At 49.7% G+C, this 17,109-nt stretch overlaps 1 protein-coding gene across 4 annotated transcripts in view; it reads left to right on the top strand.

Annotated features, from left to right (window-relative positions):
- The window catches only part of DDR2 (discoidin domain receptor tyrosine kinase 2), a 116,221-nt gene that overhangs the window by 34,335 nt on the left and 64,777 nt on the right, over nt 1-17,109 (top strand). For 3 of the 4 annotated variants that reach the window (XM_054037682.1, XM_054037679.1, XM_054037680.1), the window contains one exon: nt 10,292-10,402. In XM_054037682.1, coding sequence (XP_053893657.1) covers nt 10,321-10,402 — 82 coding nt within the window. In that variant the 5' untranslated portion in view covers nt 10,292-10,320. Of the gene's footprint in view, nt 1-1,372; nt 1,393-10,291; nt 10,403-17,109 lie in introns of those variants that run through there. The other variant, XM_054037681.1, reaches the window with a different exon arrangement.

Here is a 17,109-nt window from a genome sequence, read left to right as displayed (position 1 = left end):
ATCCGGGGCTGAAGCTGAAACCTGAGCAACTTAGCTTTGTGGGGCCCCAGGTAATTGCCCTGCTTGCTACGCCCTAACGCCAGCCCTGCCTTTTATATGCAGAAAACAGTTGTGGCACACCTGGGCCGGGGAGTTTTTATAGTATGTTGGGGGGACCTCAGAAAAAGTTTTGAGAACCCCTGTGTTAGATCACCTAGTCTGAGCTCCTGTATAGCACAGACCATTCACTTTCACCCGCTTGCCCCTCTGTTGAGTCAATAACATGGGTTAGACTAAAGCATTTCAGTCCTCAAGAGACTAAACTGTTGTGTGCCACAGGCAGAGAATGGGAGGCCAAGGTGCCCGAAGGGCCCTGCAATGGCAGGGAATCAGTTAGGTGGGGCTGGTTGTCAGGGCATGGTTTTTCGCTTCCAATCTAGGCACAGCTGTTTGAAAATGTGATTTAAAAAACAATCATTCTGTGATCATCCAAGGTAAAACCCAAGTAGGAATACAGAGGTGGTGGTTAGACTTTATATCCAATAAGAAAAGACCAAGAGTGAGTGCAGATACTTTGTACCGTCCCAGTAAACAGGGTGTACTATCAAGCCAGCCTACTCACAGCAGTAGTGGATTAGGGGCACACTAACCCAGCCAAACGCTAAGTCTTTATTGAACAAGAGAATTGTGGCAATGTAAACATTGCTAGGCTACCATGGATTAATACGAAATCATGCCCACCAGAAATGTACACACCTCCTTTAGCAAAAGCTACTCTACGAGTTTGGGATAGAACTAGGGATGGGATCAATTCTTTTCCCCTCCCCAATGACACCCATTGCAAATAACCTCAGATCTTAACCCACATCACAAGCCAGAATGCTTTAAAGAATATACACGGTTAGCCAGCTATTGACTACAGAAACTTTACTATTTTATTTTGAGATCAAACCTAACTTTAACTGACCCACTCTCCCATGGTAACAGTACTTGCGAGTTAGGCATTATTTTTCTCAACTTTACAGAAAAAAAAAATACTGTTTTATGCAGAAAGCTAACTGGTCAATTAGGAAGCAAAAAAATGTATACCTAATCTATATTGTGATTTTTTTTGTCCAAAGCAGTTTGCCCCTCTCTATTGAGACATCAGCAGATATCTCCCATGGGGACATATCTCCTGAGCTAGCAAGTCACTTTGTAAGCAGGTGCTCTCAGGGCACGTCTTCACTACTCGCTGAATCGGCGGGTAGCAATGGATCTATTGGGGATCAACTTATTGCGTCTAGTGAAGACATGATAAAATCGATCCCCGATGGCTCTTCTGTCGACTCCGGAAATCCACCGCGGCAAGAGGCGGAAGCGGAGTCGACGGCGGCGTGGCAGCGGTCGACTCACCGCCGTCCTCACAGCCAGGTAAGTCGACCTAAAATACGCCACTTCAGCTACGCTATTCACGTAGCTGAAGTTGCGTATCTTAGGTCGACCCCCACTCTGTAGTGTAGACCTAGCCTAAGTTCCTGGTGCATGGCACGCAGTGGGGGCTATTCCATGGACTGCTGACCCCCTTGGAGAAAGAACCCTTCTGATTCCAGCCTACACCTTGTGCCATGGCTCTAGATGGTGCTCTAAATTCTTCCTGCCTCAGATACTTCCCTAGGACTTGTGTCCCCTACATCAGCTACTGCTACCCTGCAGTTGATCTGTTCTGGGACAGGATGGCTTCAGTTTCTGGCCGGGGCTCATGTGAATGGTGTGGAGGTTGGGCAATATCATCATCTCTAAGGGGCCAGTGCTGGGCCAGGAGCCAGCGTGTGATGTAGGTGCGCAGGGAAAAGGGAGTTTCCTTCACCACTTGGGCATACAGGGCAACTCCATAGCCACCACTGCTGCCTTAGGGCTGTGCTGCTTGTGCTCCCCCCAGGAATAGGGGAAGAATGGCTGGGGATTGGCAAAGCTGCTGATCCTCTCTCCCAATGCTGTTCCTCCCTGGCCAACCCTGCCCTGTCCCCACACCGCCCCAGGATGGGATGCTGGGATAGAGCTCTCCTGGGTTTGGCTGTGAGGGGAGGAGGTATACAGCCCCAGGGTCTTCCTGAAGTGTCTCCTACTCCCATGCCCCAGCAGCACTCCCCATTGTCCTCTGTGTCCCCTGCTCCTCTGCCCTGCCAGCACTGCCATTGCCCTCAGCGCTCTCTGCCCTGCCAGTGCCCGCAATTGCCCTCAGCACCCCTGCTCCTCTGCCTGCCAGCACCCCCATAGCCCTCAGCGCTTTCTGCCCCACCAGCGCCCCCCATTGCCCTCAGTGCCCCTGCTCCACTTCCCCACCAGCGCCCCCCATTTCCCTCAGTGCCCCTGCTCCTTTGCCCTGCCAGTGCTCCCCATTGCCCTCAGTGCCCTGCTTCTCTGCCCCACCAGCGCCCTCCTTTGCCCTCAGTGCCCCTGCTCCACTGCCCCGCCAGTGCCCCCCATTTCCCTCAGTGCCAGTGCTCCCCATTGCCCTCAGCACCCTCTGCCCCACCAGCACCCCCCATTTCCCTCAGTGCCTCTGCTCCGCCAGTGCTCCCCATTGCCCACAGTGCCCCTGCTTCTCTGCCCCACCAGTGCCCTCCTTTGCCCTCAGGGCCCTCTGCCCTGCCAGTGCCCCCCATTGCCCTCAATGCCCCAGCTCCCCTGCCAGCACCCTCCATTGCCTCAGTGCCCCTGCTTCTCTGTCCCATCAGCACCCTCCATTGTCCTCAGCACCCTCTACCCCGCCAGTGCCTCCCATTGTCCTCAGTGCCCCTGCTCCTCTGCCTGCCAGTGCTCCCCATTGCCCTCAGCACCCTCTGCCCCACCAGTGCCCCCCATTTCCCTCAGTGCCTCTGCTCCTCTGCTCTGCCAGTGCTCCCCATTGCCCTCAGTGTCCCTGCTTCTCTGCCCCACCAGTGCCCTCCTTTGCCCTCAGGACCCTCTGCCCCACCAGTGCCCCCATTGCCCTCAATGCCCCAGCTCCCCTGCCAGTGCTCCCCATTGCCCTCAGTGCCCGTGCTTCTCTGCCCCATCAGCACCCTCCATTGTCCTCAGCAGCCTCTGCCCCGCCAGCGCCTCCCATTGCTCTCAGTGCCCCTGCTGCTCTGCCCCGCCAGCGCCTCCATTGTCATCAGCGCCCCTGCTCCCCTGCCCCGTCAGCGCCCCCCAGAGCCCTCAATGCCTTCTGCCCCACCAGTGCCCTCCATTGCCCTCCGCACCCCCTGTCCTGCCAGCGCCCCCCATTGCCCTCAGTGCCCCTGCTCCTCTGCCCCGCCCACCATTGCTCTCTGTATCTTCCATTGCCCTCTGTGTCCTCTGCCCCACCAGCACCCCCCATTGCCCTCATCGCTGTCTGCCCTGCCAACACCCCCATTGCCCTCAGCGCCCTCTGCTCCTGTGGCAGGAGTGGGCTCTTATCGGGCTTCTCCATGGGGTTGCCTGAGGCTCTGCTCTCTTTTATGGAGCTTCCTTGGGGAGGCACAGACCATTGCTGACCCTCCAGGGGGATGTTCCTGCTGTTTTGAGCAGAGTAGGGCTGCTGGGGGGGGATGATGGGTCTGGCAGTGGGTCGCAGTGGGGCTGACTAGCCCTGCAGGGAGCGCAGTCCAGATGCCTGGGGAGCCCTGGTCACTCACATTCTTCGCTCAGAGACAGTCTGTACCAGCATCCTCCGCTTGTCCCCTGGTAGAAATGTTCCTTTTCAGGCATTGGCTGCCTGAGCTGCTGCGCCAGGTCCCCTGACAGGGCCTTCTGGTCAGAGCATGGCTGGGACCAGCCAATAATCACGTCATGGTCCCTGGTGTGCTACTGCAGAAACATTCCCATCACAGCACTGCTGCATGCGGTGCATGCGCACCAGGAGGAGTTGTTGGTGGTGGGACAGGCCCCAGTGGTTTGTTAGGGTAGATTGTTCTGGGGAGGGGGAGGGATCACCCACTGGTCCATCTGGGAGGGCTGGACTGCATTTTCCCTGGTCATTGGTGCAAAATAGTGTGTGAGTGCAGGGAGGAAGCATGTTTTTGCAGCTGACGTGGATCTAGGAGCTGAGAGGCCTCATGCTGCCCCAGACACCCTGAAGTGTGGGTCAGTTACCTCTGTGTGCCTCATCTTCCCCTCCATCAGAGAAGGGCTCTGCTGCTCTGCCCCCGTATTAATGGTCACAAAGTGCGTTTCAACCCACAGGCAGGAGGTGCTAGAGAAGCACAACCGTAGGGCTGGGCTGCATACAGGGCTTCTCATGAGCACAGTGCCGTGCACAGCGACTCCATGGTAGAAGCTGGCTCCTGTGAGCTTTGTGTCCGACTGCTCCAACCCTGGCGCTGCCCCCAGGGTATCTGTCTCACTGCCTCCCTGTGGGGTTTGGGCAGGCTCGGTAAAGCTAGTGCTGTAGCATGGGGCACTGGACTGCGCCTGCAGAGACCGGAGAGGATATTCCCACTTCTGGCATGAGTGAGCTTGGGGGAGTCTTTTAATCTGCCTTGGGCATCATCTCCAAAACGCCTCCCATCTATTGTGGGGCTCCAACCCACTAACAGCTGTGCAGGGCTCAGGTAGACTGGTGAGGAGGGACAGATAACTACTGAGAGAGAGAGAGACCCAGGCACCCCTAGGCCCCGCTCATCTGGGGAAGACGTGCCAGCCTGGGGCGTGTGGAACTTTCAGCCTTGGTTCCTTCATTGCGAGCTGCCTTGTCAGTGCGGGGAGAGGAGCTCTGGCTGCCTGGGTAGTGCAGGGAACCCAGAGGTGTCTAACACACAGGAGTATAGCTTAAGCCCTGAGTCAGGGCTCTGAAGGCAAACACCCCACCACATGACAGAGGTCAGCATCAACTGACTCTCCCCCCATAATGAGTGTTTCCCTGCTGCTGCTGCTGTCAGTGACTGGTGTGGGCATGTTACTTCTCTCCGTGCATGAGCAGTGTCGGCGCATTCTGGGTAGCCCCAGAACCACAGCCTGTGTCCTCCTAGCCTCTGTTTAGATGTCACTTCCTGCTGTGTGGCTGACCTTAACAGTGCTTGTGGCACAGGACCTGGTTGCAGGAGGTGGAAGGTTACACATTTGGTATGGATGGTATAGATGATGTATCTTGTAATAGTTGGTGTAGCAGCTTGGGGCGGGTGGTCTTGCTATTATAGGTGGATATGGATTGTGTAGTGTTACACCTGGGTGCTGTTGGAGTGGCTGTAACACTGTAGTGTGCATGGGGTAGCTTTAACACCCGTGTGTGGATGGTATCATTACTCCTGCGTGTGGATGGTGTAGCTGTTACACCTGGGTACATGTGGTATGTCTGTTACTGCTTGGTGTGGAGAGTGTGAGCCGTTTACCTGGGTGTGGCTCACATATCTAACACATCTGTGTGCTACTCATATAGCCATTACAACTCACTGTATACGTATAGATTTACACAGGGATAAGGACAGGAGGGTAGAGGTGTGGCTCTTTCCTGTGGATGGTATAGCTGTTTCACCTTGGTAGAGATGTTATGGTTGTCACACCTTGGTGTGGATGCTGTAGCTGTTCACCCTAGTGTTGGTGTTTATAAGTATTACGCTATGTTGCAGACCATACAGCTGATAGCTTGGTAGAGATGGGGATGGGGTGCCTTCTGCACCCAGGTATGGATGGGGTAAGTGTCAAACCTGTTTGCAGGTACAATAGCTTGGCTAATGTAGTTTTTAAACCTTTGTTCAGATGGGGTAGCTGTTACACACTAATACTGATGGTGTAGCTGTTAGTCTTTTTGGTGTGGATGGAATGGCTGTTACACCTTGTTGTAGATAGTGTAGCTATTACACCAGGATGCTATTCCATGCTTGGTATGGAGGTTACAACTTTTACAGCTGAGTGCAGAGGGTTTAGCTGCTATGAATTGTGTGCACAGTGCACCTGTTACACTGTCATGCAGCTGGTGTAGCTGTTACACCTCAGTGCACAAGGTGTATCTCTAACCCCTTTCTGCAGATTGTATAGTTGTTTCACCTTGGTGTGGATAGTGTAGCTGTTGCCATCTGTATCATGTAGTATAATTGTTGAACTTTGGTGTGGTTGGTGCAGGTGTTCTACTTTGGGGTGGATGATATTTTGATTCTGTATTAGCTGTTACCTAGGGTTACCATACGTCCAGATTTCCCCGGACATGTCCGGCTTTTTGGTGCTCAAATCCCCATCCGGGGAGAATTGCCAAAAAACCGGACATGTCCGGGGAAATAGGGAGGCAGCATAAGTCAGGGTCCGCCCGGCCCTAGCAGGACCCGCCGGGTCCGCAGCGCAGCCCAGCCGCCCGGCTACATTGTAGCGAGCTCGGGCAGGGGAAGGAGGGAGGCGCAGCCGCAGAAGGCGGTGGAGGGGCCGCTGCTGCCCCCGGAGGCCGGGCGGACCGCGCGCCCCAGCCGAGCCCGCAGGACCACGGGGAGGCTGGGCCCAGCCAGCGGCTCGGGCTTCTCTCACGGGCTGGAACTCCCCGGCCACTGGGGGACCCTTCCTGCGGCTCCGTCACCCCGCGTGGCAGGAAGAAGGCTGTGGCGCAGGGCAGGAATGCGGCGTGTGCCGCGGCTCCAGGGACCCACGCTGCCCCGGTCACCGCTGAGCATCCGAAGCCCCCGCCAGGCAGAGGCTGCCGGGGGAGCGGGGGAGCAGGGCAGGCGGGGGGGGGGTGCAGAGGCTGCAGGGTGAGGAGGAGCAGGGGAGGCAGGGGCATAGAGGCTGCAGGGGTAGGGGGGTGCAGGGGCAGGGCAGGCGGGGGGGCACAGAGACTGCAGGAGCGGGGGGGTGCAGGGGCTGCAGGGCGAGTGGGGAGCAGGGAAGCACTTAGCAACCCCCAACCAAGATCAAAGCGGGAAGGAGGAGGGGGAATGTGGGGTGCTCAGAGGAGGTCCAAGGTCAGAGAAAAGCTGTAACCTCGGGAGTTTAATACAAGCCTGGAATGGATTTTAGAATCTTTGCGGGCTCCCACCTTCTGCACTCGAAGTGCCAGAGTGGGGAATTAGCCTTGATAACCCTAGTAGAGCACTATGCAGTGTGCGGGGGGATATCCTAACGAAGCTGGGTATGCATCCCTCAGTCTCCCAGAGCTGTCTTTATCCAATTCTGTGCTATTAGTACTTCCTTTCTGCTAACCCAATAGACTGTGCACAGAAAGGGCTTGCCAAGGTGTGACTGAACTGATGTGCTATAGAGAATTGCTGAATGAACTGGGGGCCATGATCTGTGGTTGTCTCTTTTGGAGTCCCAGGGTGAGCAAAATGCATTTTGCAATGTGTTTCTACCTTGGCACTTGCTTTGTTGTGCCACATCTCACTTCCAAAGGCATTTGAGAAAGAATCTGTGCAGTTTAATTTTTAGATAGACTTGCCTGCCCTGGGCAGAGAGCAACCAGGGATCACATGTGGTTCCTTTGTATTCTTCTTGCGCTGATCACTGATTTCCTGCTTGGTCATCCATCCCTAGTTGGATGTGATCACATATTAAAAAAACATACAAGGGACCAGTATTTTAAACATACAGGGAACAAGTAATTGAGCACTGGAACAAGTTGCCAAAGGAGGTTCTCGAATCCCCTTGGATGTTTTTAAGAACAGGTCAGACAAATATCTGTTAGGGCTGGTCTAAATTTCCTCAGAATGGGGAGGGTGGATTAGGTGACCTCTTGAGGTTCCTTCCAGCCCTGCATTTCTATGGTTCTGTTCTTCATCCCTCAGGGAATTTTTCAGTTGGACCATCTCCATCAGAGTTGGTCGGAAATGTTCTGATGAAATGTTTTTCCACCAGAAAATGCTGATTCATTGAAAGAAGAATATTTAGTGGAAATGTGTTGATTGCAACAGAATTATGAGAAAAAGTCCTTTTCAGAATGGATTGTTCTGATTTTCCATTTCTAAACATCTTGTTGTTTCCATTTTTTATTTTATAGATTATAATATAAACATATTTAAAAGTTAAAATCAGAACAAAGTGTTTCACTAGACTCAAAAAAAGAATATTTCCAGAATGTTTTGTGGGAAATTCTGAATTTTTAAAATTTTGTTCTGTTTCGGTACAGGAAAAAATTCCAGTGTGCAGATTTGCTCGAAAATCCCCTTCCCGCCCAGTTCAGTCTCCATGTCATGGACACCAGAGCTATTGAGGATCTTTTAAGTCCTTCTCAATGTACTGCAGATGGGGCATCCCTGCCTCCTGGGATGCCACCCCCAGAAGGAATGTTCTGATCTCAGTGCTGTACTCACTAGGCCCCTCTTCCCTCACTCGTGTTGGGCATGGACATTGCTAAAAGTGGCCCATTGCTTCAGACTGGTGTGAGTGAGTGATAAGAAATAGATCCTTTCCTTGCTGTATGTGTGGATTAGTCTCCCCATGCTGGGCTGAACCTCTTCCAGACTGGGGCTCTGAGGCTGGTCTGGAACTTAGTTACACTACATGGATCCATTCTTAATCCATCATTTCTTTGTTTACCTTGGGTGAGGGGATTCCAGGGGTTAAAGGTTGTTTAAAAGTTAAGCCACGTTGTCAAGCTGTCTAGAGTAGCTCACTAGTGTGAGTGCCAACCTCAGGGTAGACTGTCAAGGAACAGGGCACAAACAACTGGTTGTGTGTACTATAATTAGATTTCACCAGCCAAATAACAAGTGTGAACTCTTCAAGCCTTATTACAGCCTTAACATGGAGTCACAGGCATCCCCTTTGGGCACTCCGGTCTATCTTACCTGCCGGTCAAACTTGCCTTTGTGATAGATGGTCCCTTACATTATCTTTTCTAATTTAGGCGGGGAGGGATAGCTCAGTGGTTTGAGCATTGGACTGCTAAATACAGGGTTGTGAGCTCAATCCTTGAGAGGGCCACTTAGGGATCTGGGGCAAAATCAGTACTTGGTCCTGCTAGTGAAGGCAGGGGGCTGGACTCAAAGACCTTTCAAGGTCCCTTCCAGTTCTAGGAGATAGGATATCTCCATTTATTTAAAAAAATCACAGCAATATTTAGGTTACTTCCGGTCTCAAAGAACTTGTCACTTACCCCACGTCGATTGCACCTTAGATCTCTTACCAAAGACAAAACTTGTAGCCAATCCTGTAATAAACTATCTAAAGATTTATTAACTAGGAGAAAGAAATGAGAGTTATTTACAAGGTACAAGCAGGTAAACTCACACACAGAAATGAGTTACAGTTTTAGATTTCAAAAGGTAATGGAAGCTGCTGTGATGTGCAGTGTCTGTATGTCCTTTAGGGCTAACCTAAGCTAAGCAGCTTGGGGATCCCTTGCTTATGTTTAGAAATATTGTCCTTCCAAATTCAAGGCAGCACACCGATACAGTGCCTCCTGGTCAGGGAATTTTATTCCTTTCCCTCAGAGTTCAAACTGATGGAACAAGAGGCCATGCCTGTCTCTTCTTCATGGGTGTGTGTCTTTGTCATTTGATGTTTCTCAGTGGCTCATTTGGTTTCAGTGGGCCTTCTTGTGAAGTGCTGGCCCTGCACACACTAATTAATGCTTCTTTTCTGTTTGGTGAGTTACACAATTACAGCGGTTTACATGCAAACACTCAATAGCACTGTATACCATGAGCTACAGATGTTATAAGTGAGATCAATACATGCAGCATCCTTCAAGCATTTCATAAGGTCTAAACACATTCTTTTCAACTTAACATCTTTTTTAACCATGCTAACACACAGTGAGCCAGACTGGTTTCCAGCTATGCATTTGTCAGTGTTCAGTGAGGCTGGAGGCCTTGGCATGAGCTGACACCTGGTCTGCCAGCATCACACAGGTTTTCTAGCAGAATATCCTAGGGCAGAACTTGTAGCTGCTGCAACAGCCACGTGGGAAAGGACATGCTCTATGACTGATGGAGACAGACAGGCCAATCACATGCATAAGAGCTGCCCTCTGGCTCAAATGGGGGATGAAGCTGGGGGCGGACTCTAGAAACTCAATTTATAGATAGGAAAATGTTGATTTCTCTCCTGCTGCGTTATGGGAGGAACCCAGGAGTAGGCAGCCCTGATTGGAAGCAGAAATCAAGGGAGGGGACTAGCAAACTGGGAGTTGGCAGGAAACGTGAGCAAGGAGACAGGGCTGGCAGCGGGGGAGAAATGGAGGATGACTGTACTGGACAAGGGCAGGAACCCTGGATCAGAATCCCCCAAGTCTTAGAGATGTTCAGACTGCATGTGGGCCCCTCTCATGCATCTCTGCTCCATGTGCATTGAGCTGCACAGTATTGCCCCTTCACAGCAGTGACAATTTCATACTCCCACTGTCCTGCTTAATGTCTTCTACTGCTTCTTTTATCTCCCCATTCAGCTGCTGCTCCGGGGCTGAAGTAACCTGCCATGATGATCTCCCCTCCCAGGATGCCCCTCCTGCTGCTGTTGCTCCACATCCCAAGTGCTGCCAAAGCTCAGGTTAATCCAGGTAAGCAAAATGAAGGCCAGGCTGTTGCAATCCCAGTGAAGCAGCTGCCCCAGAGGTTATTTTCATTGGCTGTGCTCCTGCCAACCGGAGGCCAAGGCTCATTAATCTTCTTCCTCCATAACAGACGGGTCACCCCGTTTCCAGGAACTCACACTTTCCAAATACAGAGAAGATGAAAGTGTCTTTCTGAAACTCTGCATTGACACCTGCCCAGGACGGGGATGGGCTGTGCTGGTTTACAGTGGCTTTGTTAAAACCTGGTGTAACCCTTTAATCTCACAGTACTGCTGCCTCCCGTCATCCCACAGCACTGTGTTCCTGGCCCTAGCGATTATAAGATTATTCTTCCCAGCCAGTCTTACAACCATGGCCCCACTGAGGACAATGGCAAAGCCCCTATTGACTAAAGTCGGGTCAGGATTTCAGCCCCTCTTCCACCAGGAGACTTATCAAGTAGCTTTCTAGGGTTTTCTCTCTGGAATGTGAAGAGTGTTTAGTGTTTCTGAAAGGGAGGGGCTGACGCCAGTGGCAAGTCAGAGACAGGACCCAGTGTATCTCGGTCCTGACCTGCAACCACTCTGATAAAATAACAATTACACCTAGCTCTGAGTGAGTCAGTATCGTTCACTCAGGGGAAATGGAGGCATAGAGCAGGGCAGTGATTTGCCCAGGGTCATCCAGAAGGCCAGTAGCAGAGCTGGGACTAGATCCCAAGTCTCCTGAGTCCCAATGCACTGCTCTACCCACTAAACTATGCTGCGTCATGCACCTTAGCTGTGATCCACAGGTATTCCAATGCTGCCTCTGCAACAGTTCAGCAAGGATACCTTGGTTGTAGCTTGCAAGGGGCCTAATCCTGTGCTACTCTAGTGCCAAAGCACATCCACTCTGAACTGCAGCACCCCCTGCAAGCCGTCCTCTGGGCCCTTTCGCAGCTCTGCCAATGCAGAGTCCTGGCTCTCTTAAATAGGGACACTTGTTCCTGTGGGGTGTTTGATCTATGTACGCATAGGGAGGAGGTTGAGCTCACTGAGCATGTTTGACTTGTGATTATCTGTGGTCGCATGCGGAGCCTGGGCCTTTGAGTGGAGGCCTTTCTATGTTTTGTTCCCAATTGGTCCAGTTTTATTTTGAGTTTGATGAGAGCAAGGAAATCTGTACTGGGTATTATTTTTTCTCCTGGTCCTAGGTGCTTTTTTTGGCCATTCCTAGCTGTAGCAAACAAAGACTTGCTTTATAAAATCTCTGACAGATGCCTGGCCCCTATGCAGAGCCAGGGGCTTTTGAAAAATTGATCTTTTTTAAAAATTGATACAGGCAAGAAAAGAACATCTAAAAGAGATTTCTCCACATGCATTCATGGAAGCAGAATCTGTAGCCCCTTTGGCCATGGTAGAGGAACTGGTACATATCAGGGGGTTACAGTTGGTTTCCTCTGTGACCCAATCAGTTCAAGGCCCAGGCCCATCAGGAAGGAAAAATTTGCTGGGTTTCCCCATGGATTATGCACAACAACATACTTATTCCAAAGGAGTCAATCCTGTTTCATTGGAAGACTTCTATCAGACATACATTTGGCCTTGTCTGGCCTGGACAGTCATTGTACTGGACTGGAGCCAAAGTAACTGAGCAGATCCCAAAGGAACAACCCTACAAGGGATTCCTACAGGCTTTCAGTGTGATCTGCGGTTGTAGTCCTTGGAGCTGTGATCTTCTCTGCTATCACAAGTTCAACAAGTTTCAGAGTAACAGCCGTGTTAGTCTGTATCCGCAAAAAGAAGAACAGGAGTACTTGTGGCACCTTAGAGACTAACAAATTTATTAGAGCATAAGCTTTCGTGGACTACAGCCCACTTCTTCGGATGCATATAGAATGGAACATATAATGAGGAGATATATATACACACATACAGAGAGCATAAACAGGTGGGAGTTGTCTTACTAACTCTGAGAGGCCAATTAATTAAGAGAAAAAAAAAAAAAAAATTTTTTTGAAGTGATAATCAAGCTAGCCGAGTACAGACAGTGTGATAAGAAGTGTGAGAGTACTTACAAGGGGAGATAGTCAACGTTTGTAATGGCTCAGCCATTCCCAGTCCTTATTCAAACCGGAGTTGATTGTGTCTAGTTTGCATATCAATTCTAGCTCTGCAGTCTCTCTTTGGAGTCTGTTTTTGAAGTTTTTCTGTTGTAATATAGCCACCCGCAGGTCTGTCACTGAATGACCAGACAGGTTAAAGTGTTCTCCCACTGGTTTTTGAGTATTTTGATTCCTGATGTCAGATTTGTGTCCATTAATTCTTTTGCGTAGAGACTGTCCGGTTTGGCCAATGTACATGGCAGAGGGGCATTGCTGGCACATGAGACAGACCTGTCCTCGCTTACAGACAACCCCCCAACCTAAAGCAAATACTCACCAGCAACCACACATCACTGAACAAAACCACTAACCCAGGAACCTATCCTTGTAACAAACCCCGATGCCAACTCTGTCCACATATCTATTCAAGTGACATCATCATAGGACCTAATCACATCAGCCATACCATCAGGGGCTCGTTCACCTGCACATCTACCAATGTGATCTATGCCATCATGTGCCAGCAATGCCCCTCTGCCATGTACATTGGCCAAACCGGACAGTCTCTACGCAAAAGAATTAATGGACACAAATCTGACATCAGGAATCAAAATACTCAAAAACCAGTGGGAGAACACTTTAACCTGTCTGGTCATTCAGTGACAGACCTGCGGGTGGCTATATTACAACAGAAAAACTTCAAAAACAGACTCCAAAGAGAGACTGCAGAGCTAGAATTGATATGCAAACTAGACACAATCAACTCCGGTTTGAATAAGGACTGGGAATGGCTGAGCCATTACAAACGTTGACTATCTCCCCTTGTAAGTACTCTCACACTTCTTATCACACTGTCTGTACTCGGCTAGCTTGATTATCACTTCAAAAGTTTTTTTTTTTTTTTTTTTTTTTTCTCTTAATTAATTGGCCTCTCAGAGTTAGTAAGACAACTCCCACCTGTTTATGCTCTCTGTATGTGTGTATATATATCTCCTCATTATATGTTCCATTCTATATGCATCCGAAGAAGTGGGCTGTAGTCCACGAAAGCTTATGCTCTAATAAATTTGTTAGTCTCTAAGGTGCCACAAGTACTCCTGTTCTTCTTTTTACAAGTTCAACAGGTTCAGGTTTGGTCAGTATCTGGAAATGGTTCTAGTGATTCGGAAGATGCTGCTCTGTACCGGACACAGTGCTAGGGGCCAGGTGTGCTGCTGTCTTTTGGATGAGACATGACACTGATGATCTGTAGTCCCCTGTGGCCATCAAAAGTGTTATAGAGATCAGCCTGGGCATTTAGGCCAGGACACAATAATTAGATTATGCCTTGCAAAATTCTCTCTGCCTCTAGAGCTAAGGTCCCTAAACTGTCAGTGTTTCCCCTAGGGGGGCACGGATGAATGTCCGGTGGTGCACGGCGGGGCCGGGCCAGCCCCCCCGGGGGACAGGGAGTGCCACCCAGCCCCTCCCCACTCCCAGCTTTGCTCTAGTTCCCAGCCTGGGGCTGAGGCTGGTGGTGAGGCCAGGTGTAGAACTACCCCAGGCTGCGGGCCTGGCTGCTGGCCCACATGGCAGCCAGCTGCAGTTCTGCTCCCACTCCTGCCCCCAGCCTCGGCCCCTGGCTGTGGCCTGCTTCTGGTCACAGACCTATCCGCAGCTGTGGCCCCAGCCTCTGCCCCTTACCCCAGTCCGCATCCCCTCCCTGGAACTGGGGCCCTGCTCTTGGCCCCAGCAGGTTGGGGGGCGGGGCCTGGACAGGGATAACGGGGGGTGCAACCCTCAAAAATTTGGGGACTGCTGCTCTATAGAGAACAAATGTTTAATCCTGGGCTGTCAGTCTAGCAGAGAAAGGTAAAACATGAGCCTATGGCTGGAAGCTGAAGCTAGACAAATTCAGCCTGGAAATAAGGTGAAAATCTTTACCAGTGAGAGTAACTAACCATTGGAACAACTCACCAAGGGTTGTATTGGATTCTCTGTCACTGAAAATGTTTAAATCAAGATTGGGTGTTTTTCTAAAGCTCTGCTCTAGGAATAGTTTTGAGGAATTTCTCTGGCCTGTGCTGTATGGGAGATCAGACTGGATGATCACACAGGCCCCTTCTGACCTTGGAATTGATGAATTTTCACTTCCTTTCTAAAGTGGTCTGTCATGTGGCATTGCTGTGCGCTATAAACCAGCTGCTCCCTCCCATCCCAGTGGTGGCTGTATTTCAGTGGTGAGTAATGAATTCTGCAAAGTGTTTGTGTTGGGATTGCAGTGCCATACAGTATAGAAATACAGTGTATCAAGGTGAAACAGCCCTGGGTCAGACTGAATCACAGTCCATGACTTCCATTTCCATGGAAGTTCATGGGGATTCACTGGTGCAAAACCAATGTGAGAGGAGAGCCAGTCCATGTGTCTTCCCTGCTGGTGCAGGCTGGAACTCAGCTGACCCATGGGCCATTGCTGGGACAGCGTAGGGTAGGGGCAAAGGGCATTAGATTCTAATTTTCAAATACAGCAAAAATAAGTGAATTATGGACTTTAACCCATAAAAGATTTTAAGGTTTATCTTAAGTGTCAGCACAGGAGAGTAAGGCCATCCCACGTCCTCTCCTTCTCCCGCCCCCATATCCAGCTCCTCACTCCAAAGTCCCCTCCCAAACGTGGGGTCTGTGACATTGCACTCCATAAGTTTTATGGAAATATGTTTATAAGTGTGAATATAATGTAACTGGAATATGCTTCATGCAAAAGGTCTCTTGTAAGGTATCATTACAAAGCTTTTAATCTACTGAGTGTGTTCATCCTATTTGTATGAATGTATCCTTCTTGTACCTAAAACTAGAAATATGAAGTATTACTCTGAGGTCCTATTGTAATTATGCAAAGTGTGGGCCATTAGTGGTGGCTTGGAATCTTGATGGCTCCCATTAACTAGGATGATTGGTTGTAAATGGCTCTGTTTACTTGTAAGCCTTCCTGTGTTCCTATGAGTCAGGTCAGAAAGAATGGAGGCTTGGGGTCTCACAGGACATGTGACCATGTCACCTGGTACTGGAATCCATCTTAAACCTGGTGCTTTTCCATTTAGAAGGAGGGGTGGGGACCCAGAGAGACAAAAGATTCCAGCCTTGTGCCAAAGCTATAAAAGAGGGTGGAACAGAACAAAGGAGGCTACCAGTCATGGGAAATCCCCTAGTTACCACCCGAGCTGGAACTAACAAGAACCATACCAGGGAAAGGATTGGGTCCAGACTAAGAAGGAGTCTAGTCTGTGAAAGAAGCTTATTGGACCATCTCTGAGGGTGAGATTTACCTGTATTCAGTTTCTTAAATGTATTAGGCTTAGACTTGCATGTTTTGTTTTATTTTGCTTGGTAACTTACTTTGTTCTGTCTGTTATTACTTGAAACCACTTAAATCCTACTTTTTATACTTAATAGAACATAAGACCGGCCATACTGGGTCAGACCAAAGGTCCATCTAGCCCAGTATCCTGTCTTCCGACAGCGGCCAATGCTCGGTGCCCCAGAGGGATTTAACAAAACACGTAATCATCAAGTGATCCATCCCCTGTTGCTCATTCCCAGCTTCTGGCAAACAAAGGCTAGGGACACCATCCCCCCGCCCATCCCGATTATCCTCTAGCCACTGAACTTATCTAGTTCTTTTTTGAACCCTGTTATAGTCTTGACCTTCACAACATCCTGACAAGTAGTTCCACAGGTTGTGTTGTGTGAAAAAATACTTCCTTTCATTTGTTTTAAACCTGCTGCCTATTAATTTCATTTGGTGACCCCTAGTTCATTTGGTGACCCCATAAATAGATTACAGTGCTGTATTATTATAAAGGACCTGATCCTGAGCTGTAACCTTCCAGCTGTATACAGGCTGTCTCTTGGGGAACAGCTTACCTGGTAATCACTGAGAGTGTCCAGTGACAGGGTCTGGATGCTACCAGGAACACTATTCAAAGGGATTTTGGGGACTGAGGTGCACCTAATGTTAACCTGTGAAGCAAAATAGGACTGGTGGAGTCCTGAGGAGAGTGTTTGAGTAGTTGAAAGGCTGGCAGTGTACAAGAGCTGACAAAAAGCTATCACAGGATGAACTCTCTCACACTGGAGACAAGGGACCCACAGTCCTGGGCGCCCGAGAAAGTGTCACTTGATGATATTCCTGATTGAAGAGAAGCAGGCATACTTTATGGTCAACAACCATCCAACCTCCATGCCCTGAGATCAAGATATCTCTGATCCACATGTAGGATTTCCCCCTTGTTTTGTGATATCAGAGATTGGGAAACAAAGGTAAGGTCCACCTCTTCCGGACCCCCTCCAGAAAGAGAGATAGCAGCTAGGTTACCTGGTTACCAACTTGCCATCTCGCCTTCCGGAGCAGGGTCTAAGGAGTTCTGTACTTCTTTTTTTAGGACTTGAGCACTGACATTCACATATGTACACATGAGTGTGTATCTTCTACTAACAGTGCCTTACTTTAATAGATGGTCTTGGATTTACATTTAGATTAATTTATTAGCAACTAACAATGTAATATACTGATTTCTCACATAATTGGTATTTTCATGTACACAAGTGGTCTAAAATTCAGGTGAAATATCCAATAATAGCTTTTGTA

Source organism: Malaclemys terrapin, chromosome 8, assembly GCF_027887155.1.
Source record: "Malaclemys terrapin pileata isolate rMalTer1 chromosome 8, rMalTer1.hap1, whole genome shotgun sequence".
NCBI classification, from domain to species: domain Eukaryota; kingdom Metazoa; phylum Chordata; order Testudines; family Emydidae; genus Malaclemys; species Malaclemys terrapin.
This window is presented reverse-complemented; position numbering and strand designations above follow the sequence as displayed.